Raw genomic sequence first — 24,428 nt, 5'->3', positions numbered from 1 at the left:
CTTTATAAACGATCAAAATGCTAGAACGAATTTGGAAGATGCGGGCATCGAACCCGCTACCTCTTGCGCATACCGAGCGAACGCCCTTTTTAACAAGCTTTCGAGTGTTTTTAGCCCCAAATACTTAGAAACAGCACTAGATAAAACTTTTACACACCAATTCATCAGTATCATAAAAGCTCTTCATGAACAATCACTAGAAAAACACTAGAAAAAAACACTAGAAAAAAAAGAAAATTCGGAGGAAACGGGCATCGATCCCGCCACCTCTCGCATCCCAAGCGAACGCTCTCTTTAACAAGTTTTCAAATATTTATATACCTAACTATTTAGAAAATAACAGATAAAACCAAATAAAACCTTTACATACTGAATAATTGGTATCATGTAACAAAAAAAAAAAGAAATGAGAAAACGTTTGGAGGATGCGGGCATCGATCCCGCTACCTCTCGCATGCTAAGCGAGCGCTCTACCATCTGAGCTAATCCCCCACATGAGCCAGTGCAGAGCAAGTGACCAATTTGACAACGATGAGTCTGATGTTGGGAACTGGCGCTGAATCTGTTAGCCATTGAACACCTAAAGTGAGCCCACAGTAGCCAATCACGTTTGACCTCTGTGGCTAACTTTTGACCAATTGTGTGCGCGTTTGGCTGCTGAGGTTTACATTCAAATAGCCGTGTTCTGAGTCCCGATTCTTCACTTTTACGGATCACTCCTGTGGGTTGTTTTTTTTAAAAGCTGGCATTTTTTCTGGGATTTAAACTAAGCGTTAACTTTTTCGGATCCTGTTTCTGTGCTCGTGTTTACGTTTGATCGATCACCACCCGCCATTGTTCTCTTCTGTGGAACAGGTAAGGTGGTTTCTCTCTTTGTTGATTAGACACTGTTTGTCTATATTCGGTCTGTATTTGTTAGAAAATGGGAAACATCGATGGCTAACATCTGTAGTTCACTTTTTATTAGTTTTTATTTTAAAAACATTAAACCTTGAATTGTGATCAGTGCTGCTCAAAAACAAATGTCGTGTAGATCCTCCAATGTAAGGAGGATGTTTTGAGCAGATTTTCTAACAATAGCAGTAATAAAAACGCTAAAGATAAGGTAATAAAGAGGTAGAGAGGTCAGTTTGCTCTCTGTATGATTGAAGGAATTGTAAATATAAGAAATAGTTGGGTCAAACTTTATTTTTGTCAAAAGTACAGTGAGCAGCTTTCTAGCACGTGGTTTAGCCGTTACTGTGTTAGAGCTGGACTGAGTGACTCCTCCCCCCCGGTGTTCCAAACAGGAAGTACCTGCTGGCTCCTAGCAGCCAAAATCTCCCATCAGAAAACAGCTGTTACTCAGTCATTCTATTGGTCAGAAGAATCGTTCTTGCTCTCATACATTTTCCTTAACATGTTCTTCATAGTCCTCATTGTTTTCATATATTTTTTCTGTTCCTTCTAGAAGCCTGTGCAGCTGGAGACCAGGTCTGCTTGATGGTTGAGTTTGGCGACTTCCAGGACCGGTCCATGAAGGAGGTTCACGAGGACAAGAGCAAGCTGGCTAAAAAACTCCCATCCCCAGCTAAGCACAGTGAGTATAAGTGCATGTTTATTTGCTCTCAGAGCAGTTCCACATGCATCCATTTAACAATGTGCTAAAAATGTCCATTTGCTCTTTTTTAGATCCCATACTGCCTCCTCCCAGAGGAGGAGAACCTCCAGCCAAACATTTGGCCCAAAGGCAGCTTTTCACTGCTGGTAATTAGGCGCTAATTTACATAAGTTTGTCTTTGTGTATCAATGCACATACATTATTACATTCCTGACTTAACTGAGCCTTATTTTCTTTACTCTTTACCACTTGCTCCTCTTTCTGCTCTTCATTGTTTAAATACAACCATAGTTGGTAACAGTACTTGTACTAAAGTGCTGCTTCACAGGCTTTGTTGACCACATTTATCAGCTGGTAGAGTCATTCTTCTGTTTGTTCCTGTTCCCTCAGAGGCCTGCCCTGGGCCCTCTCCATCTGTGGCAGCAGCAAAGTCAGCGCTGGAGCTTCCAGTCCACTGGAAAGAACAACTGCCACGCTTCCAGCACGAGTGGATTGCAAAGACGCTTTTCAAAGCCAACCCACGAACCGGCAAGGCAGAACTTGTGTCTCAGCTAAAGCTTTGGTGGCATCCTCCTCAGCCCGCTCTGGTTCACACTCAGCCTCCCGCCTCACCAGACATCTTCTTCTGCCGGCCCCTGTTCCTGTGGATGCCACAGAAAATGTGGTCATTTCTTTTTGTCTGCGGTCGTCCACAATGTGGTCAGCACAGACTTACGGCGGCAGGACTTTACAGGACTGTTCGTAAAGTCCTGGACACTGATGGGTGGTATGACCTCGCCACGGAGTATCTGGAATGTAAACGCTGCAAGACAACATACCCATCCTGGTCCGAGGACATTTTGGGGCAGATGGACATGGGTCATCGCAGCCATTTCCCAGCTCTGCTGACATACAGGTGATTGATAATGATGCACGTTCATAATGAGCTGACTTTGTGTTTTCATTTTTGCCTAACCTAAGGTTTGCATGCCTATCCTATGCTGTTGTTTCCTTAGGTACTCATGTGACAAGCGGGTGCTGAGAATGATGAGGGAGAGGACACTGGGCAACAGCGTGACACAACTTTATGGACAGTTATTGGAACAGCACAGTGAGGCATGGACACGGCGCGTCCTACAGTACCTCAGTGTGTGAACCGTTCACAAGGGCCTCTCTTCAGCGACCAGTGTTTGCTGAGCCCCCCCCCATGCCTGCCTTGCCTAAGCCAAAGTGGCTGTTAGCTGTTTATGCAAGGGATGTTCTGGGGCGGATCAACGAAGTGAAGACCAAAATCACATCTGTGTTTGGATGTGTTTTGAAGATGGACTCCACATAAAAGGTACTTTTTTTAAAAACTTTTTTAAACAGATATTAATATGCTTACATAAATAATAAACAATTTTAACTTTTTTTGTCAATAGGTCACAAAGAAGCTTGCGGGGGCTGCTTCAGGAACAGCTGCCTGGTGCACAAATGTCGGTAATGAACATGGCGAGGTTCTGGTCTCTGTTCTGACAGCCGTTGAAGGACATGGACTGGACGCCATGGCGGCTGGCCTGATGAGGCGCTACAGGGAGGCAGGAGAGGCACCCCCAAAAGTGATGTACGTGGACAGAGACTGCTGCAGCAGACACGGCCGGTCTCTGGTGAAGACCCTGTTTTCAGAGTGGGATGAGCTTGAGGTGCGCCTGGACATCTGGCATTTCATGCGGCGATTCGCTGCAGGTGTCACGACAGAGGCTCATCCGCTCTACGGGATCTTCATGGCACGTCTGTCTGCGTGCATTTTTGAGTGGGATCCAGAGGATGTGGCTGCTCTTCGCTGCGCCAAGGAGGCTGAGCTGGCAGCAAAGAAAAGTGGCCATGTTTCCAGAAGGACGGTCAGTGCTCAGATTAGTCGCAGGGAGTTGGCACTCCACTGTCGGAGGAGGACCAGGGGAGTGGAGGAGACTGCAGCATTATTAGGAGCACTCATCCATCAGTTCGACAGTGCAGATGGGAAGGACACCCTTGGAGTTCCACTGTTGGACCACGAACGCATCCAACAGATTTGGAAGGAACAGCAAAAGCATCTGCTGTGCATCCAAGACCCCGAGAACTTCCCACTGTACATGAAGACGGGAACACTAAAGAAAGGCGGCGTGGAGCTGTCTTGCTACAGGTGTGCCCGTGGGTCGACCTCCTTGGAGTCCTTCCACCTCCACCTGAACCGTTTTATACCAGGTGTGTTCACTGAACATCTGGGTTCCTAACCTTTCTGAAAACATTTCTAACATTTCCTTTCATGTGGTTCACATCTTTTAAACAGAGACTTATCAAACCCTGTTTGTTCACTCAGGAACCAGTGCCAGTGACGCGCATTTCCAGGCATATCTCCTTGAGGGCTTGATGCGCTGGAATGATGACCGGTTGGAGGATGCTGTCAAAGGAAATTCCTCCATCCGGTTATTTGGAAGAACAATGAGAGAGGCATTGGAGCAACTCAGCCAAGCAGTGCTTGGGAAGCCCTGGGATGAGCGTTATTGCCCTCCTGGAGCATATACAGGTAAGAAATGTATACATTTGTTATTTTGCGATTGATCTATTTAGATCGTAATGTCACTATACAGTGTTTACAGCTCTCTTTTTCTTTTAATTTGTGTAGGGGAATTGCTTGGAATAGAATACCTCTATAGTCAGACTGGCAAGACATCTACTGCCATGCTCCAGACCCCTGAAGAGGAGGAGGACCGGCTGCTGGAGAGAGTCGATGACCAGGACTTCCAAGACGAGGGGTTTGGGGAAGACACCATGGAGGACATCACTGTTCCAGTGTTCTATGACCCCCACTGTGATGTTGTTGCCAGCCCCTCATCTTCACCTCAGCCTCAACTCTCAGTATCACCAGGTGAACCTAAATCCTCTGCTCTGCGTCTTTCCTCTGTGGTGAAAACTGAGGATGAAGACATGAAGTACCCCATCACACCTGCCACCAGTGCACCTGGAACTATTCCACCTGTGTCAGCACCTGGAATTAATTCAGCACCTGGGTTACTGACCATTATTCTTAACCCAGGTATGACTGCGCCCACCACTATCTCATTTTCTAGAGCCACAACGTACAATGTAGGCTTCGTTCCCCTTGTGTCTGCACCTGCTGTCCCTGTGTCACGCTCCACACAAAAGAACAGAAAAAGAAGAGCCTTGGAGGAAGAGCGCGGTGTCCAGAAAAGGAAATACACACGAGGAGTGAACTACAACACCTGCAGCAAATGTGGACAGCCCAAAACAAAAGAATACGGTCATAGTCGATACAAAGACGCCACATTTTGCTCACGGGCTTCAAATGGACGATCACTGGACGACTGGTTGGCAGAACAGCGCCAGCGTCACAGAAGCTGATCTCCTCCTCATCCTCAATAAGTACTCTTCAATAATAATACCATCATACTTAATCCACTGATCATGTAAATATTAACTTATTGTTGTATGTACATATATTCTTTTGTTATATTTTCTAAACTCAAGCGTGGGATTCACGTGAATTCTGTGTCTTCATTTTAATAAAACATTTGAAGTATTCGTTTTTTTCTGGTCAATCAAAGCAACAAAACTAGCTTACAGTTTCCCAGAAATAGGCCCCTCCACACCCCAATCAAGAAAACAGAGAAAATACATTTTTTTAATGTGTTATGTTCAATGGTGTAAACATGTCAAAGGCTTTATGACACGTCACAAACAAGTAAACATTCTTAGTGGTAAAATAAATGAATAATATAAAACAATATTTATTATACAGTTATAGATTACAATAAAGATGCAGAAATGTCCTGCACACAAGTGACAACACAAAGAAACATTCATTTTTCACTTGTGGTGCAGGCTCACTGTGCTAGACTCCTCCGATGTCCAGTCAGAAAACCTTTTCATACTTTCCACACCTGGTGTCACTCCAGAGCGCTTTGGTCCCTTAAAACTTTGCTCCCCAACCCCTGCAGACAAAACCCCCCCCGGCATTGTTTGGGATTCCTGCCGGGAGCCTGGAAAAGCTTCAGCATATCCAAAACTGCGCTGCTAGGGTCCTGATGAGGAGACGCAAATTTGACATCACTCCTGTTTTTCAGCCAAACGCCATTGGCTGATGACAGCCTCCTATGGCTCACGAGGCGGGAGACATCATCAGTGCTGTTTCATTATTTCACTCAGTTTTTGAAGTGAATTTATTTACTATCTGTCATCAACCTTTTTCCTTCAGCAGGTGATGCTCATTCAGGTCTGAAAAATCAGATTGAGTTCATCTCTGAGAGCGTCGATCCCTTTTCTGATTTTTGTTGTTTGATTTTATTGCTTTTATTTTTATATCTGAGAGAAAACAGCTAGATTCTTTTGATGCACCTGTTGCCATGGTGAACGGTTGAATCGTTCACCAAATGATGGTTTATTCTACATGCATGGCAAACCGAACTAAGCCTGACCATTCTGGGACCAGAATCTCCTTCTCTCAGGGGGAAGAAACAGAGATCTGACTAAACTTGCTTTCTGGAGCAAAAGCTGCTGATGGGTTCCTGTGACAGATCCGAGTCATTGATTCAGAAAAGACCAAAGCTACGTCACAGACACGTAAACAAAGATTTGAAACAGTTGCGTGATTAAGAAAAGCTTCAATGACACTAGCCGACCTTTCGGATCGGAACAGCTCAAATGACCCCCCCCCCCCCCCCCAAGAAGCTAAATTTAGAGGATGCGTCTTTTTTAAGGAACACAGCGGAAGTGACGCGACTTCATAGTTTTTAAGACAAGTCAAGTTTCTGTGGAATAATGAACAAATATTCATATTTGTTTATTCAAATAAAGTCATCGAACACAATCTAAATAAATTCAGTGATTTAAATCCAATCTGTGCTCTAAGTAAAACCTATTATTTGAATAAAAGACTCAAATATGAATAATATATATAATCTAATTAAACTTTGCCATCTCAATAAAGTCTCTAACTGAATAAAGTTGTTTGAGTTGATGTGATTAAAATCAGGCAGACCTGTAGGAACACAGACGGAGGAGCTTCTGTACTTGTAGGATATTTGGTGATTTAAATCTCTCCTGCGTTGTGGGAGGCGGTTTCTAAGGGTTTGGTCAGGATGGGGCCTTGGTTGAGGAGGGGTCACTGGCCAGGGAATGTGTTATGTGAGTGACGACCCTCACAAAGACAGGAACACACGTGTGTGTGTGTGTGTGTGTGTGCAGCCGCCACATGCAGACACGTCTCAGCTTTGTTCTATTTCTGCTGCAGGCTGCAGTCACGCTCTTGATAGAGCAGATGAACTCACACACTCACAGGAATGCTGCTGGAACTTTCCGGTGTGGGGGGGGGGTCGGTGTACATAAGCAGCAGGGGCGAGACTTCGGACACAGAGAGGAGCTCCAGACTGAAGCAGCTCATCAAAATAGACCCCCGTCCAGACCAGGATGTTGTCTCCCAGTCTCTTCCAGCCGCCCCCCCTGGCCATGAGGCCTTTCCTGGACCGGCACTGGCCCATCCGCAGCCTGTGGCCTGAGACCCGGCCCCTCTTCTACCAGATGGAGCAGGAGATGTTCCGCCACATGCAGGAGATGAGGCAGAACATGGAGTACATGGAGAAGCTGCACCAGAAGATCTTCGAGGAGATCGACCACTCCCCCACAGGAGTCTTCAGGCCCATTGCCTTCCAGGAGCTGGGGGGGGACAGCAGCAGCTTCGCCCTCAGCCTGGACACCGCAGATTTCTCCCCGGAGGAGCTGTCAGTCAAACAGGTGGGCAGGAAGCTGAGGGTGAGCGGAAAGACGGAGAAGAAGCAGGAGGACGGGAGGGGCTCGTACTCCTACCGGTGTCAGGAGTTCAGGCAGGAGTTTGACCTGCCGGACGGCGTCGATCCCGAAACCGTCACCTGCTCGTTGGTGGGGGGCCGACTGCAGATCCAGGCTCCCCGGGAGAGAGCCGCGAAAGACGGGGTGGAGAGGATCGTCCCGATCGACTTCACCTCCGTCCCAGCTGTCACCTCCAGCGGGGGGGCTGAGGGCGGCAGCAGCAACCCTCCAGAGAGCAACCCAGTTGAAAAGAAGTGAACAGAGTGGGACCTCCTCCACTAGCCCATCTTTGTTTTCTCAGTTTGTCCACGGAGATCCAGACAGAGTGAACATCTGCTCGCCCAGCAAACTCTCTACTTCAGCCGCCTTTTGACACAAACATCTGTTTGTTTAGTCATTTGTGATGCTTTTCCTCATTAATGTTTGGTTTTTCACTTTTGTTCTAGTGGTGTGATCAAATATTACATGATTTTAGTAAAAGCTTTTGATTTTGTTTCATAAATAATGTTCTGTCTTTTAAACTCATGCAAGATAGTTAACTCTGATATATTTAAGGCTTTAACAATAGTTTCCAGATTGTTTTGAATGACAAAACAAAAGCAACATTTTTAAACCATCAAACAATTTTGTCCTGAACAAAAATTTTCTTTTACTTCTAAATACTCTGTCGGTTTGCTACTGTCATCTTAAAGAATTAAAGTTTTTTCTACATTCTTGACAAAAGTTGCATTTACCTTCAGTTTCTAGAAATAGGAACAATTGTGGAATCCACAGGTAGAAACCAGTAATACAGGTTTGCTGTCTATGCAGCTGGATGGGAAACTGCATCACCACTTAGCTGTGGTGGAGCGGTCCGCGCCTGTGATGCTGCATTTGGCTGTCTAAGAGTCTGTTCACAGAGAGGGAGGCTCCAATTATCAGCGTTCCAACATCTTGTTTTCGTGCTCAGCCTATTTCTCATAACTCATTGTCTTCCCCCATCAGTTAGGGGGTGGAATGTATGAGAGGAGTGGGGAGCTGTGTGTAGGTATGGGGAGGGGGGCCCTATTTTTTTTTATTTTTATGCTCGTTTATTTTAATTTTAATGCTTGTTTTTATATTATTTTGTTTTGATGGAAAGCACTTTGTGTTATGCTTTTTATATGGAAAGTGCTTTATAAATAAAGTTTGATTGATTGAAAATCGGGCCGGTGTAAGAACGTGATCAAGTACCGCCCTCTAGTGGCGTGAGCTCTAAATGCAGGGCGTGAAAACAACAGATTTTCTTCCAGGTCAGGTGGAGTCACTACTCTGCAGGAGCTGGAATGTCATGAAAGAAGCAAACACAGGATTCCACTTTTTAAATTTCCTTGTGAAACAATTCTCCATAAACTTAACTTATTTGCTGTGTGGTCATTTTTGAAACCCACACAATAATCAAAACTAAATCCAAAAGAGATGTCAGACTGTTCACCACCAACCCTGTACACGTCGGTTCTTCCATATCCAGAACAACAGCAGGAAGTGGAGGACAGGTGGAGCCTCTGCATCCAACACTTCCTTCCAACTTTTACCACTTCATTTCCTTCAGTCATCGCTTTACAGAGCCATCAGTTCCAGCTGGTGGGGGAGTTGCATTGGCCAACAGGAACCAACAAGACAGAAGGTCGGTGGTGGTGGTGGTGGGGGGGCGTCAGTAACTGTATGTGTGATGGGGGTGTACTTTGGACAAACTCACTTAAACGGTCTGGACCCGTCAGTCTGAGCCCAGAGTCTCAGCGTAGAACCAGAAGGTAACAGAACTGCAGACAGCATCGTGCTCTGATCATATAAAACACACTTTCTGCTCTAGAACCACCAGCACCCGTTCTTCAGGTCAGCTTTCACATCTGCTGAACCAGGAGGACAATCGGGGGAAACCAAACCCGGATGACACCAGAATCAAAACAGATCAGGATCAAAACTGGATCAGACCAGGACTAAACCCAGATCTGATTGGGACTAAACTCACATCAGACCAATGCTAGACCTGGATTAGATGAGAACTAAACCAGATAAAGACTAGGACCAAACCGGAATCAAAACAGAACCAATACTGGATCAGACCAGGTTTAAACCTAGATTTTACCTGGAATGGACTTTGATTAGACCACTAAAACAGATTCAGACCAGCACCAAACCTGAACTAAACCCCGATCAGATCCAAACTAAACCTTAATTAGGACAGAACCAATCCCGGATCAGATGACAACCCAAATGTGTGAGTGTGGAGACGAAGACAAACCGTCAGCTGTTTCCTTCTGTGGCATTTGAGGGTCCAGCGTTCCTCTTCTCATCACACTGCAGATCAGTCGGATTTCATTTCAGATGTTTACAGAGGAGCTTTAGGGGTTTTCTGGGAGAACTGCCACCGTGTGGGACTCGTCTTTTACAGGAACCATGGGTCCACGCGTTTCATTTTCAAACGTCTGGAATTTCCCAACAGGAGAAAGAACCCAAATAATGACTCATCACAGGAGGAATGATGGAACATTTTGATTTCATTCTGTCTTTGAGTTGACTCTCTGTTTGAAGCAGGAAACCCAAAAACCGATCGATGTAGAAATCTGGGCAGGAAGTGGCGTCCACTGTACAGCTGCTCATGTGATTGGTCACGACCTTTCTGAACTTCAACGGCTTTAAGCGGACGCCACACCTGTCTCACTGATGCTGAACCACGGCATTAAGTCTTGACTTGGTTGCTACTGGAAGACCTGCTGGTTCTGCGTAGATCAGACCAGCGTGTTCGCTTTCCAGCTCTCCACACCAAACATGAGGCTTTTAAAAAACATAAAGATTTTGTGGAACTATTAAAAAAATACTTGATGAATAAAACTGACTCGAGCCTGGGCAATACTGCCCCCAGAGGAGGTCAGCTGAAACTGCAGGCACTTTGTCTTTCCTTGAACAAAGAAACCGTGAGTCAAACTCTTAACCTGTGAAAGTATTTCACACAAATCTGTGACACTGATGAAACTGTAGCTTTTAATTGTACAAAAACAGTCTGCAAAATAACGTTCTGTTAAATGTAAACTCATGAGACATTGATGATGTTCAGACTCAGGAAGTGCAAACTGGTTTCGGCTTTCATCAGAAACCTTCCTCGTCTACTTTTACCATTTTGACGTTGGGTGACCAGATTTGGTTTTGTCCATACATGAAGCGGTTCTTCTTCTGTCTTGTGGGACCGGATGGTTGAACACACGCAGTCCGCTGGTTTCAGGTCTTGATCGGCGGAAAAATCCAAGGCGGGAAAGTCTAACAGTAAAACAGCCGCAGTGAAATGCAGAGAATCAGCGGAGCTGGAACCTGTGTGCCTCCCTCTGAGATGATCAACTCAACATTTACTCTTTAAAGATGGTGACTTGATTGTCTTTTCTCATAATTTTGATGGTTTTCCGCATTTGAAGGACTCCTACGTCCTTTAATGGGAATAGGGAAAAAAGCGTCTCAACAGCGGCCGTCACCAAACATCGACCTGTTTGAACCGATGGGCTGAAGACGTCAGCCTGAATCCTCAAAGACGCCTTTGGGTGGAGGTTTGGGGAAACACCTTCAGACCTTTCATTTTTGGAAGAAAAAAAAGCAAAGGAAGGACGGATGGACAGCTGTTTTTACACGAGCAATCAAGCCGAGACTGAATCCAGATCAGACATATCAGTGTCTAGGGATGTGGAAAACCTTGGAGCCCCTGGAGCTCCAAAGCAGCCTTCTGCTTCCACTCAGTTAAGAAGAAGTGAAGTTTTCTGTCGCGGCTTGTCAGGAGGAAACTATAGAGATATCTGTGTGCTAAAATGTTTTTCTGCTTTTTGAACGTTTCATTATTTTCTACCTACTTTGTTTTTCCTCCAAGCTGTCGTGTGTTTCGCTAAGTTTTGTATTTTGGACTTTTGAACCAAGCTATTTATATTGGGAAGGTTGTCATATTGACAGGATGTGACATCATCCACATGGAAGGAGAGGCTATCAGTTAATGGGACCCACCCCGCCTGCACGTTGTGTGAAACTTTTATCTTTAATATACATGCGATCTTTGGAAAATTACATTTCAGAACTGTTGGATACTAAACCTAACGAATGTGAACAAAAGGCAGCTTTGGAACCGGACTGCATGTCTCTAAGACAGTAGTTGGACAATTTTACATTCAAATGAATACGTTTGAACTTTACTGAGTATTACGCCCCCCAGTGGTTATCTGGTGATTCAAGTCTTATTTTTTGCATGGAAAGGTTTTCCTCTTGCCTTGGTTTAGTTCTGCTCACTCTCTACACATTAAAGTTAAATGAACAGGAAATGTTTCTATGCTAATGATACCCTGCTCTATTTATAAAACATCAATGTTAACGTTACTGCACGCTTACCTAAAACACACACGGACACCTGGAATAACTTCAAAACCAAACATCAAGGCTTCAGCACCACCAGTGGGAAGAGTCAGCGTCTCTCAAACGGGATTTGTTACTAAAATCACACATGAAACTCTCCTAAAAGTAGATTTTCGTCCACATCATTTAACAAAATCCACAGATCTCCTCCCAAAGTGCTGCTGAAATACAGTAACCCTATTTATCTGTGCAAATTCACTCCAGCTGATGTTCGGTTCTTTCAGAGCTGGAACATCTGTGTGCCTTTGTGCTGGTACTCTGTTAATCAGCAGAAACCCAGGAAACTTAAGTAAATTCTGACCTAAATGACTTTAGCTTCGACTGCAGGGTTCATGTGGTTCAGGTGGGATCATGTTTATCAGAGTTTGATGATCGTCTTCATTTTGGGCAGAGGTTGTATCACAAAACCCTGTAGGTCACATGATCAGTTGGCCAGCAAGCAGAAGGACGACGTTTGAGGACAACTTGCTGCTTTTGGGGGGTGGGGGTGGGCTGTCTGCCTGGATTCAGTCTGGACAGGTCACATGATCACAAAGTGTGATGTCAGAGCCAACAGTGCACGTGCACAGACGGTGTTGGTTATGTTTTCAGTGAACACTCAGGAGGACGACGGCATCAGCGGCAGCTCGCCCTGAGGGGAGACCGACAGGCGGCGCCGCGGACCAGCAGGAACCTGAACGCATCACCATCTGCTTCGTTTTTTAGTTCAGCGCTGCAGATGGAACTCGCCTGGAGTCCAAGGGTTCTGCAGTGATGTGGTTCAGGTCGCACTGCCGCGGCGTACACGCCGTTATCCCCTGTCAGGTGGTTGCAGCGACTCTGCAGCTGCCTGTTGGAAGATGCCTGTCTGGACGCCGGCCCCGCCTCTTGAGTGGAGGTAACCGGCGGCAGCGAGAGCCGCGGGGGCTGCAGCCGCATCATCGCCGTCGTCAATAAGCTCGACCAATGAGAGAAGGTGTTGTTCCTGAGAGTGTTGCTGATTGGAGGCAGGGAGGTGCCAGGTTATGATTAGGGGGTGTTAGGAGGAAGGGGCGGAGTCAAATCTTAAGAAAAAAAAAAGACTCAGTTAGAAAAAAGAAACCAAGTAGCTTTCATTTACAGACAAGTCAGTTTTCTTCTATTAAGTTCAAGTCCAATTCTGTACAATCCCGCTCAAAAACCGCCTGCTGCGCTGCCTCCCGTTCATCTGCCTCCTCCTCTTCATCTTCCTCATGGCACTCCTCATCGCTCTCGCTCAGCGGCCCGATGCTCGTCCTGCCCAGGCACTCGGCCGGTGAGCAGGAGCCCCGGAAGTCGCCCATGAATGGCTCCAAGCCCATGCAAATGTCGCTGCCACAGACCAGCCTGCCGCCGGCGCGCTCCAGGCACTGCGGGTCCATGCTGCGGGTCTGCAGGACGACAAAAGATTTCCCAAGCTATAAACAAGACAATGAGCAATGTGCAAGAGATAATATTGACTGCAAATCTACAAAGACCCGACCGTCTGTCTAAACTTTCAGCTCAAACAAGGAGAAGACTGATCAGAGAGACAGCCAAGAGAACCATGATGACTCTGGATGAACTGCAGAGATCTACAGCTGAGGGGGGACAGTCTGTCCACAGGACAACAATCAGTCGTATAACTGCACAAATCTGGGCTTCATGGAAGAGTGGCAAGAAGAAAACCATTTCTAAAGTAAACCATAAAAGTGTTGTTTAAAGTTTGCCACAAACCACCTGGGAGACACACCAAACATGTGGAAGACGGAGCTCTGGTCACATGAAACCAAAATCCAATCTGTTTGTTGTGAAAGCAACAACAGCTCTTCACCCTGAACACACCATCCCCACTGTCAAACATGGTGGTGGCAGCATCATGGTCTGGGTCTGCTTTTCTTCAGCAGGGACAGGGAGGATGGTTAGAATTGATGGGAAGATGGATGGAGTTAAATCCAGGAGCATTCTGGAAGAAAACCTGATGGAGTCTGCAAAAGACCTGAGACTGGGACAGAGATTTGTCTTCCAACAAGACAATGATCCAAAACATAAAGAAAACATACAATGGAATGTTTCACAAATCAACATATCCAGGTGTTAGAATGGCCAAGTCAAAGTCCAGACCTGAATCCATCAAGAATCTGTGGAAAGAAGCTCACTGAGCTACAACTGTTTTCAAGGAGGAATGGGCAAAAATGTATTGATGTGCAAAACTGATAGAGACAAACCCCAAGAGACTTACAGCTGTGATCACAGCAAAAGGTGGTGCTACAAAGTTTTAACTTGAGGGGGCTGAATGATTTGGCACACCCAATTTTTCTGTTTTTTATTTTTTAAAGTTTGAAATCTCCAATAAATTTCGTTCCACTTTATAATTGTGTCCCACTTATTGATTCTTCACAAAAAACTACAGTTTTATATCTTTATGTTTGCAGCCTGAAACATGGCAAAAGGTTGAAAAGTTCAAAGGGGGGGCAATACTTTTACAAGGCACTGTAGGTGTATAATTGTATAAACCCCTTTTGTATTTGAGGCTTTTATGTTGGTATGCATTTCTTATTGGACCAGACAGAAAAAAAAGAGGAGAGAAGGAGAGAGTGTGATGTCTGAATTCGAGGATAAGGTACAAAAGAAAGAGGGGAAAACAGGGGATTGAAGAAGTTGGAGGATGATATTTCTGATCCTCTATGCAAAATATGAGTCCGTTTTTCCCAAATGACTGGTTTTGGGGAAAGGCTAAAAAAAGGATCAGAAAACTTTATAAATCATGTTGCCATGGTTACCATGACAGGGGTACCCGAGGGCAACCATTACCTGTGTCATCTTGACAAAGTCGAGAACGGGGCGGGCGCAGGGCCGGTCGGGGTCACGGCGCCTCTTCAGACCCGGTTTGAACAGCAGCAGGTCACATGGCTGCGAATGACAGCGGGGCAGCTGGGGGGGGAGGCTGCGCCGCAGAGAGGACGGGGTGCTGCAGGCTGAAGACGGTGAGGCGGGAACCGCCCCCCCAGGAGGGCCGGCAGCAGCAGCGCCGCTGCCTGGCGGGGGTGCCGATGATTGGCTCGGCACTGGTGGTGGGGGGAGGAAAGTGGAGGCTGCTGAGTCTCTGATGAGCACAGGGGAGAGGGAGAAACGTCGCTGAGGAGGGGGAGGCGGATGCAGTGGGGAGGGAGAAGACGAGCAGGAGGAGGGGGAGGGGAAGAAGCAGCAGCAGGCTCCTCCCCCTGCTGCTGCCTCACTGGGGTCCCAGGGAAAGCTCCAGGGCAGGGGGGAGTCCGGAGACAGCGCCAGGCTGAAGAAGGTGGGGCTGGACGACGAGTGCAGGGACGAGTTCAGAGAGGAGCTGGGGGCACGGAGAGGACAGGCTCCTCCCCCTGCCACCCCCACCGCTATACCCCCTCCTGCCAGTGCCACTCCAGCACCTGTGGCCCCTCCCACAGCTCCTCCATGGCACTGCTGGCGACTGACGGGGGTCCAGACCCGCGAGGCGCTGGGCCGCCACGTATAGCGGCAGCGAGACAGGTCCTCGGGCACCGACAGCGAACGGCAGTGCCGCTTCGAGGGTGGGGGAGGAGGCGGAGGGGGTCCAGGCCCTGAGGGGTCGGTTGAAAGTCCAGGGACAGAAAGCTCAGATGCGGAGGTGCTGGGCACCAGTGGCTGCTGCTGAGAGGGACCCCCATCCAGGAGGTCGCCCCCATCCTGCAAGTGAGCATCTGGGGGCACAAGGGGGACAGGGCCAGGGGGGAAACTAGAGCTCAGTAACCCCCCCTGCACGCTGGACTTGGAGGGAGGGCAGAGCTGCCAGTAACTGCTCTCTGAGAGGAGACACACACAAACACACAACCTTGAAACAGAGCATCGCCTCGAGTTCATCTCGTCTATTGACAGGAGGGTGTCCAAGTCGTCCCTTAATGTTTCTGATATAGTACACTTTATCTGGCATTATCCCTTACATATCAACCATAAAAATATTTAAATGCCATGTTCTGATTGTAGCTCCCAGCGACCTTTACCATATGAACAAACACTCACCAGGCATCAAGCCATCTGGGGGCCAGCACTCTGCAAGAGTTTTCGGGTCCAGCAGGGACTGTGAAAACACAAATAAATACACTATTTCAGAAATTATAAAGAAAATACAATTTTGTTTATTTTCTACTAGCCTGCTGACATACCTTGCAGCCATTTTTAAACAAATCTTTAATGCCAATAATGTAAATAAAGGTAACTGGACCCTGAAGGCATTAATTTAGGTTTGCCCCAGCAGAGCAGGGCTCCAATACTAAAGGTAGATATTAGCATAAAAAGGCAGGTGTGAAGGTGAAAGTGCAGGTGTGAAGGTGAAAGTGCAGGTGTGAAGGTGAAAGTGCAGGTGTGAAGGTGAAAGTGCAGGTGTGAAGGTGAAGTTGCAGTTGTAATGGTGAAGTTGCAGGTATGAAGGTTGCAGGTGTGAAAATGAAGTTGCAGTTGTGATGGTGAAACCACAGGTGTGAAGGTTGCAGGTGTGAAGATGAAGTTGCAGGTGTGACGGTGAAACTGCAGGCGTGACGGTAAAGTTGCAGGTGTGATGGTGAAAGTGCAGGTGTGAAGGTTGCAGGTGTGAAGATGAAGTTGCAGGTGTGACGGTGAAACTGCAGGCGTGACGGTAAAGTTGCAGGTGTGATGGTGAAAGTGCAGGTGTGAAGGTTGCAGGTGTGAAGATGAAGTTGCAGGTGTGACGGTAAAACTGCAGGCGTGACGGTAAAGTTGCAGGTGTGATGGTGAAAGTGCAGGTGAGAAGGTTGCAGGTGTGAAGATGAAGTTGCAGGTGTGACGGTGAAACTGCAGGCATGACGGTAAAGTTGCAGGTGTGATGGTGAAACCGCAGGTGTGAAGGTTGCAGGTGTGTAGAGGAAGTTGCAGGTGTGAAGGTTGCAGGTGTGAAGATGAAGTTGCAGTTGTGATGGTGAAGTTGCAGGTGTGACGGTGAAACTGCAGGTGTGACGGTAAAGTTGCAGGTGTGATGGTGAAAGTGCAGGTGTCAGGGTTGCAGGTGTGAAGATGAAGTTGCAGGTGTAACGGTGAAACTGCAGGTGTGACGGTAAAGTTGCAGGTGTGATGGTGAAAGTGCAGGTGTGAAGGTTGCAGGTGTGAATATGAAGTTGCAGGTGTGACGGTGAAACTGCAGGCGTGACGGTAAAGTTGCAGGTGTGATGGTGAAAGTGCAGGTGTGAAGGTTGCAGGTGTGAAGATGAAGTTGCAGTTGTGATGGTGAAGTTGCAGGTGTGATGGTGAAAGTGCAGGTGTGAAGGTTGCAGGTGTGAAGATGAAGTTGCAGTTGTGATGGTGAAGTTGCAGGTGTGACGGTGAAGTTTCAGGTGTGACGGTGAATGTGCAGGTGTGAAGGTGAAACTGTAGGTGTGAAGTTGAAGTTGCAGGTGTGAAGTTGAAGTTGCACGTGTGAAGGTGAAGTTGCAGGTGTGAAAGTGAAGCTACAGGTGTGAAGGTGAAGTTGCAGGTGTGAAAGTAAAGTTGCAAGAGAGAAGATGAAGCTGTGAGAAGGTGTCATGTTTACCAGGGAAATGTCCCTCGGCTGAGCGGCGTCACCTTCCAGAGTCTGCTTCCTCAGACTCTCCACCAACAGTACAACCACAGCATGGTGGCAGAGGAGGAGGGGGGTGATGGGGGAAGGAACAAGGGGACAGGTGGGGATGGGGGGTAGAAAGGATGGGGAGGGAAAGGGGGAAAAGGAGGGACAGGGGTGCTGAGGCTGTCTGAGTGTCAGTGGGACAAGTTAGGGTTAGGGAGGGGCTAAGGGCTGAGACTCCTCCTCCTTACTGCCTCAGGGCCACGTAGCCCCGCCCACTTTCACAAGGACATCATTGGTTAGTTGTTGTTCTGGCAACACACCTGGAGATTACAAAATCCTTTTTAATAGCAGAATAAAAAAATGAAATTAAAAAATAACTTTAAAAAATATTAGCACAATTAAAAACCAATTTTTACACGTTTCCTGATTTCCAGAAGTATTTTTGATGTTTTCAAATGTGAATGAAATTTCCGCATGTGGATAGTCAACAGACTGAGATACCAAACTACCATTAATCTAACGCTCTCCTCTTTATCCTCTTTCTCACATCAACCACACTCATGCCCTCCTCCTCTTCATCCGTGAACCCTGTTCCTTCTCTCAATGTATCCATACCTTCTCAGTCTGAATTTATTTCCAAACATTTACCATGATCTGTTCCTCTGATGGATTCAGTCCGGATTCTATCAATTCTCATTACTCTTTGGTCACACATCACATCTGAAACCTTCCTCCATCTGTTCCAACCTGCTTGAACACCCCTCCTCATCTTTTTTCCTAATCTCTGTTGTTCTGGACTGTTGATCCTAAGGACTTAAAGTGCTCCACCCTCCTCACCTTTGCTCCCTGTAGCCTTACTGTTCCATTTCTGTTCTTCTCTTCTCGTCTTACTGCAGCTGACCTTCTTTGCTCTCCTTTCCAGAGCAAACTTCCACCTCTCTAGATGTTCCTCCACCTGCTCCCTGCTCTCACAACAGATCACATTATCATCTGCAAACATCACGATCCAGAGAGATTCCTGTCTAACCTCATCTCTTAGTCTGTCCATCACCACAGCAAACAAGAAGGAGCTTAAAGCTGATCCTTGGTGTAGTCACACCTCCACCTTGATATCCTGTCACACCTAAAGAAGATCTCACCACTGTCTTCTATCTAGTTATCATTTATGTCCTAAACAACTCCAATGTTTTTCCCTGTCACTCCAGACTTCCTCATCCAAACCACAGCTTCTCTCTCTGGATCCTGTCATTGACTTTCTCTAGCTCTACAAAGACCTGATGTAGATCCTTCTGATCTTCTCGGTTATTCTTCAGAAACATCCTCAAAGCAGATATAAAACATTTGAATATTTCTCTGCATGAAACCATAGTGTTCTTCACAAATGTTTACTTCTGACTTCAGTCTAGCTTCCACTCCTCTGTCCCAAAACTTCACTGTGACTCATCAGTTTTATTCGTCTGTAGTAGGGCTGGGCGATAAATCAGTTTTAGGGATAAATAATTTCCAGTTTCCAGTTTGTTGTTTTAGACGATTTATTTTAGGGAAAATCAAGATTTTATTTTCCCAGCTCTCTGCTTTTTTGGGCTTCCGCTGTTCAGAATAAAGTCGGTCTACCTCTCGCAACGAGCAGACACGAAAACGCTAACTCAAAGCCAAGAAAAAAAAGAAGAAGCTTGTTGTGCAATATTCACAGGCACACACAACGCGTAAAGCCCCCCGCCTCCACCCCCACCCCGTAACTTCTTCGTAGCGTTTAGTTTAAGCTGATGAATCAGCAGAACATGTGAGGATTTTACCAGGATCCAAAAAGAACTAGAGGATAAACCTGTTGGACTCACAGCAGCAACAGAATTTTTATTAAAAAGGGTTGATTTGGAGACAGCGGTGTCATAACACACTGATGCCACAATGCTAAGATGCTACGACGCTATCGTGCTATGACGTTAACAGCTACAATGCTAAATGCTACCATGCTATCATACTACCATGCTATCATGCTACACTGCTAAATTCTACGATGCTATCAAGCTACAATGCTAAAGTCTATGATGCTATCATGCTACAATGCTATTATGCTACAATGCTAAATGCTAGGATGCTATCATGATATGCTAAGCAGCTGTTCCGCGTGTCGCCAGTTTCCAACCACAAACTGGCTATAATCTCACAAAATGAACTTTAAGATGTGGCAGATAAATAAACAAAATTAATTCATATAACATATATAAAAATGTATTTTATAAATATAATAACAGAAAAAGTTACATTCCCTTTGAATGAAACTTTATCAACATAACATAGGGGTGTGCCAAAATATCGATATGGTGATACATCGCGATATTTAGTCCTGTGATTGATTCTTGATGCGTCTTCATCAAGTATTGACCTTTAATTTAGGCTTGAAGACCCTGTAAAACGTTATATTAATCGTCCTTTGGTAAGACAATTCTTTGGAGGGTAGATAGGGGGCACTCGTTGCGAGATTGGCTGTCGTGGGCGGACGAAGAAGAAAACATATTCAAACAGAAATGGCGGAGGGGAAAACAAGGAAAATAGCGAGAGCAGCAAGTTAAAAGACGCGCTGGCTGCATTGAAGCTTCATCACCCGGAGTTGTGTGAGAAAGCCATGGTTGTTAGACCCCCCTTCTCCACAAAAGGTAGACGAGCGGCGTCTTGACGCTAAAAAGCCTGAGGTTGTCAAGAAAAACATGAAGATCTAAACATACATCATATGCAGCTGTTCCCCAAAGGTTTTGTTCACATGTTAACTTTTAGATGCACTTTAAGTTCATGTATTTTATCCCTGGTAATTTATTTTGAAAGCAGTTCATGTCTTAAATAACTTAAAGGAAAGTTCCTAGCTACTTGATTTTTTTTTTCTGGGAGATTTTTGTTTTGTTTACACCACATTTGCACTAATTTGTGTCATTTATTTTTAACAAAGACACTATAATTTGTTCACAGAATTAATATCTGATTTACAGATATTTAAAAAAAAATAATGTAAAAATAATGTATAACTATTTGTTTTTCTAAAGTTACTACCATAACATTACATAGCCAACATTTATGTGAAAACAGCCCCCCCTCATGAGAGCGCTGCATCTTTGCTTTCAATAGCAACAATCTAAAACTTGATCCTTTTTAGGCTATTTTGTTCTGATTTCATGTAGAATTAGGAAATAAAAAGTGTTTTTTCTGTCAGTCTGCTCCCCTTTAGTAAATCTGTCCTTGTTTTCTCAGCACCTTTACATTTTTAGATTACTTTAAAGATGTGTTCATTCTATTTATAAATTACTTTAAAGCAATTTTATTTTCTTGAATGAAAATAAAGAAAAATCTTCAGCTGGTTCAGATTACAGGTAATTGACTGACACCCGTCTCCCCATGGGGGTACAGGGGGACTTTTTATCTGTGTTAAACAGAAGAAACAAGTCATTGGTGATTAAAAATAATAAAACACCTCAAAGGTGGCGTAAAAATGGCAAAAACAGAGAGCAAAGATTGATTTGAAATCAATACAGGAGTTCCTTAGAAAAAAGAAACGTTTTTTTTTAATCGGATGTTTTCATGATGTTGTGACTTTGTCTCTCTATGGGTTCAACATAATGTCATTTTTTAAAATAACACCTTTTCTTTGTGAAATAATGGAATCATTTGTCGGGTAAAAACTGAGCCTGGCTGGTGGATTTTTTTATCTACTGGTCAACTCGGCTGGTGAGTCAAAAATGAGATTTTGGTCTCTGAGGTTGTGACCTTTAAACTTGGAGCATCAAAACGCAAAGCTAAAGCTCCGGTCTTAGACGGTTCTGTTGTAAACATGATGATAAAAGGTTTAAATGCTATTCAGCAGTCATGCTGCAGGTGTCGCTGTCAACAAAACAGAAATCAGCTCTTCTGCTTTGTTCTGACCCGAAACCTTTAACCCACAAGCTCAATGAAGCTTTTTGTTTTCTGTCGGTATCTTCAGATTTTTTTAAAATAAAAAATAAACTGGATTCTTCCCAAACTAATGTCTCAGTTTTACACTGGATTAAATAAGTCTCATTGCAGATTTCTTTTAACAATTAGTGTATATATGTTTGTTTCAGAAACGTTTTTTTTTATATTTAAGTTGAATTTTAAAGAAATTGTGTTAAAGTCCCACTCCAATCATCATTTAATCTATTGGAAAAGTGTTCCCAGTGGACCAGAGCAAGCCTGTGCCAACTGTTCGTCACTCATCCCTTTATACTCTCTCCTGCTAGCTTACAGCCCCTTACAACTCAACCTAAAATTACCCAGAACAACAAAAACGGCGAGGAAAATCAGACGATGAAAACAAAGACATGTGGATGCATCAGAATGGAGCGGAGCTGGGAGCTTGTGGCTCACCCAGAGGATTTTCTACGTCACAAGAAAACTCTTTTAATCGTTTATCTGTCTGCTCCTGATTCACTAAAGTCTGAATAAAGAAACACTGAGAAATGCAATTTCAAACCTAACTTTCTTTATATGTGTCCTCCATCATCTCAAAAATGCCACAAGAATACTTTTTTTTAATCAGAGTGGGTCTTTAAAACAGATTAGTGTCTAATTTGCATTCCTGAAGAGTGTATTTTATGACCTAAAATTGGTCGTGTGACTAGAAGGTGTGAATGCTGCATTCTTGGTCAAATATAAAGTGGATGCAGAGAAGAGTTTGGTTTCTTCATGCAGATCCTGCTTATGGTTCAAAAATAACTGCTGTTGGTCTTTAAACACTCACTGAAAATCCTTTTTGGAAAAGCTGTTGCTGACATTTACATTTACAACTGAGAAGAAGACTTGGTAACTTTAAATGTTACCTGCTTATAGATGAAGATAAATCCAGACACCAACTAATGAACTTCATAACATCAGTTTGATTCATGGCCATTATTTGGTTGACACTACAGAAGCAGCATCAAAACATTTTTTTCTTTGGTTCCGATAAGTGAGTTCTTCCAAGCATCCAGGTGTTTGTTTGGCGGCCATGTTTAGTGAGTCCAAACTGCAGGATGTTTCCATCCCTTTTCTTTAAGGACAGAAAATACATTTTACTCTCCTGGCTATTTTAATCAATAGGTAATAATAATAATAATAATAATAATAAAACATTAAAGCTTTCTACCTAAAATGACATCAGATCTCCAGGTAAACAGACGGACTCCATCGTTTTAGGGAGGCTCACTTTACAACAGCCAGAGTTTTAAGCGGTTTCGGTGTTATTGTTTGTTCACTCGGAACCACATCAGCCAAGTTATTAGTGAGGTCAGGTCAGGACCCAAAGACCGGTTCCGGTCCAGACCAGGCCCTGCTGAGCTGAGACCCCACGGACCGGGTGCTGGGCGGGAAGAGCTGCCTCTTTTCGGGCTCTGAGGCCGCAGCCCCCCCTCCAGCTGCTGCTAGCTCCTGGCTAACGACTCCCACAACTTTCAATGGAGGATGCTAGCACGCGTCTGTGCACGCCCCCCGGGCCGAACCCCACTCAATTCCACGTATTTCTTAGCGTGTCGCTGTAGAACCCGAGCAGAACATAGAGTTTTACGATTTTGGACAGTTTCACACATGCGGTTCGGTCCGACCAGCTCACCTGTGCTACTAGCTAGCTGCCGTAAACTAAAAGCGGCCGTTTTTCAAGGTCGGTGCTGAAAATTCAGACATTTATTTTAATGAAACATATAACTGCAGCACGAACGTGCATTTCTGCGGCGCAGCTCGCAGAACCCGCAGGTTTGGGCTGGTCCGGTACGCGGACTTAGCAGGAAGCCCCGCTGCCGCCTCGCAGCATCCCGGCCGGAGAGCACCGGCTAACCGCGGCTAGCTCCGTCCGTTAGCTGCTGTGATTTGACGATCGCGGGATGCACCGGTCTGCATCCAGCCCGGAACCGCTACCTCTGCTCAGCCCGGAATCCCTCACAGGCCGCTCTGGGCTCAGAACCAGCGCGGGGGGGCACACGGAGGCTCCACGGGGCTTTTGTCAGCGTGTGGCCGGCCTGTGAGCTGCACGGCCGGCCAGTGAGAGGAGGGAAACACTGCGGGATGCTGCGGATGGAGCTCGGACTCCCGAACCGCATGCGGTCATTTCCACCGCGCTCTGCCCGAACGCGCTGCTTACCTTGTCGGGTGTTGAGGTGAGGCTTTCCCGGGTTGCGGCGTCTCTCGGTGTATTGACCCAGTGTTATCAAAGAGCAGAACTCCACCCGCCGCCGCTCACAGAACCGAGCCGATCACAAAGAACCGAAGCGCGGGTTCAACCGCACACAGCGGACACCGCAGCTGCGGGATAGACCCGCACATCGGCCGGAATTTCTGTCCGATGTCTTCTAATTATAACAGCGTAGTGATGGAGAGCCTGCGCGCACACGCCCGTGAGCGGCAGGCATTCATAAATAACATTTACGGTGCCAGGATGAAGAGGATGAAGAAGAGGAGGCGGCAGAGCAGAGGGGCGAAGCTTCACCTCCTCACGGCACCTGCCCGGCTCTGTCCAGGTTCGAGCTCCTCACGTCGCCCCGCAATCCCACTCAGAACCGAACCAGAGCTCAAGAATCCGGCAGCGACAAAAATAATCCAACAAGGGACACAGCGAGCCCGCGACGCGCAGGATGATGGGAGATGTAGTTTGTTGAGTGACAGCAGCTTGTTTACAGCACCGCGTTTGGGTGGAGGGGGGAGGCAGCTAAAGGGCGATCCGGCGCGCGGCACAGCGGTGGGCGAGAAATGTAGTTATTTTGTAAAATAACAACAAATATTATAAATATATATATATATATATATACAAATATATAAAAATATAAATAGGTTTGTATTAGTCTACCAAATGTGTACTGTGGGAAACATACAAAGTAATGGTCGTTGTGCTTTTACAATATCATTTTATCCTAATCCATCCATCCATCCTCCACTTATCTGGGACCGTGGTCTGGCTCTAATATTTTTTTACACTAAGAACATTTTTAGACTGAGACATTTCTTTCAGGTCCTTGTAACAGCACAACCAAGCAGACATATTTTTTTCCTCCAAGTGAACCAATTGAGAGAGTGTCACGTCATCCATAAAAAATGGTTTACTTC

The 24,428-nt window shown here is 45.6% G+C and overlaps 3 protein-coding genes and 1 non-coding gene across 6 annotated transcripts; 2 read left to right on the top strand and 2 right to left on the bottom strand.

The window, feature by feature from the left end:
* Positions 1 to 419: 419 nt before the first annotated feature.
* trnaa-agc (transfer RNA alanine (anticodon AGC)) lies at positions 420 to 492 on the bottom strand. The gene has a single exon. It is a non-coding gene; the product is annotated as a tRNA-Ala (tRNA).
* A 129-nt stretch (positions 493 to 621) lies between these two features.
* LOC101160338 (uncharacterized) lies at positions 622 to 5,140 on the top strand. Of its 2 annotated transcripts, XM_078931204.1 has the most exons (9): positions 622 to 855; positions 1,451 to 1,579; positions 1,672 to 1,746; positions 1,991 to 2,495; positions 2,596 to 2,918; positions 3,001 to 3,802; positions 3,918 to 4,124; positions 4,224 to 4,634; positions 4,745 to 5,140. In XM_078931204.1, the coding sequence occupies exons 6-9, from the start codon at positions 3,124 to 3,126 to the stop codon at positions 4,864 to 4,866; spliced, it is 1,419 nt and encodes a 472-aa protein (XP_078787330.1). In that variant the 5' UTR covers positions 622 to 855; positions 1,451 to 1,579; positions 1,672 to 1,746; positions 1,991 to 2,495; positions 2,596 to 2,918; positions 3,001 to 3,123; the 3' UTR covers positions 4,867 to 5,140. The 2 variants fall into 2 exon arrangements, with proteins under 2 accessions (XP_078787330.1, XP_023818558.1); XM_023962790.2 differs by having other exon boundaries at positions 4,224 to 5,140.
* Positions 5,141 to 6,949: 1,809 nt separating this feature from the next.
* LOC101169225 (heat shock protein beta-11) lies at positions 6,950 to 8,584 on the top strand. Its single transcript, XM_004076043.5, has one exon. It carries the CDS (start codon positions 7,025 to 7,027, stop codon positions 7,658 to 7,660), a length of 636 nt encoding a protein of 211 aa, XP_004076091.1. The 5' UTR covers positions 6,950 to 7,024; the 3' UTR covers positions 7,661 to 8,584.
* Positions 8,585 to 10,385: 1,801 nt separating this feature from the next.
* Positions 10,386 to 23,983, bottom strand: fam53c (family with sequence similarity 53 member C). 2 transcript variants are annotated; one of them, XM_023962442.2, is made up of 5 exons: positions 23,470 to 23,983; positions 17,337 to 17,671; positions 15,815 to 15,872; positions 14,597 to 15,597; positions 10,386 to 13,194 (listed from the first exon to the last, which is right to left on the bottom strand). In XM_023962442.2, the coding sequence occupies exons 3-5, from the start codon at positions 15,819 to 15,821 to the stop codon at positions 12,913 to 12,915; spliced, it is 1,290 nt and encodes a 429-aa protein (XP_023818210.1). In that variant the 5' UTR covers positions 15,822 to 15,872; positions 17,337 to 17,671; positions 23,470 to 23,983; the 3' UTR covers positions 10,386 to 12,912. The 2 variants fall into 2 exon arrangements, with proteins under 2 accessions (XP_023818210.1, XP_078787331.1); XM_078931205.1 differs by lacking the exon at positions 17,337 to 17,671 and having other exon boundaries at positions 23,470 to 23,915.
* Between the last annotated feature and the right edge of the window lie 445 nt (positions 23,984 to 24,428).

The sequence above is a fragment of the Oryzias latipes genome, chromosome 14 (assembly GCF_053564925.1).
Source record: "Oryzias latipes strain Hd-rR chromosome 14, Olatipes_Hd-rR_3.1".
NCBI classification, from domain to species: Eukaryota; Metazoa; Chordata; class Actinopteri; order Beloniformes; family Adrianichthyidae; genus Oryzias; species Oryzias latipes.
This window is presented reverse-complemented; position numbering and strand designations above follow the sequence as displayed.

What these genes read in the sequence shown, in the direction of transcription:
- fam53c (XM_023962442.2), bottom strand. An exon ending in ACTTTGTCAAGATGACACAG is followed by an intron (nt 13,195 to 14,596) that starts GTAATGGTTGCC and finishes GTCGTCCTGCAG; the next exon opens with ACCCGCAGCATGGACCCGCA.
- LOC101169225 (XM_004076043.5), top strand. Translation starts at nt 7,025, where the DNA reads ATGTTGTCTCCCAGTCTCTTCCAGCCGCCCCCCCTGGCCATGAGGCCT.
- LOC101160338 (XM_023962790.2), top strand. Translation starts at nt 3,124, where the DNA reads ATGGCGGCTGGCCTGATGAGGCGCTACAGGGAGGCAGGAGAGGCACCC. An exon ending in CCTGAACCGTTTTATACCAG is followed by an intron (nt 3,803 to 3,917) that starts GTGTGTTCACTG and finishes TTGTTCACTCAG; the next exon opens with GAACCAGTGCCAGTGACGCG. An exon ending in CCCTCCTGGAGCATATACAG is followed by an intron (nt 4,125 to 4,223) that starts GTAAGAAATGTA and finishes TAATTTGTGTAG; the next exon opens with GGGAATTGCTTGGAATAGAA.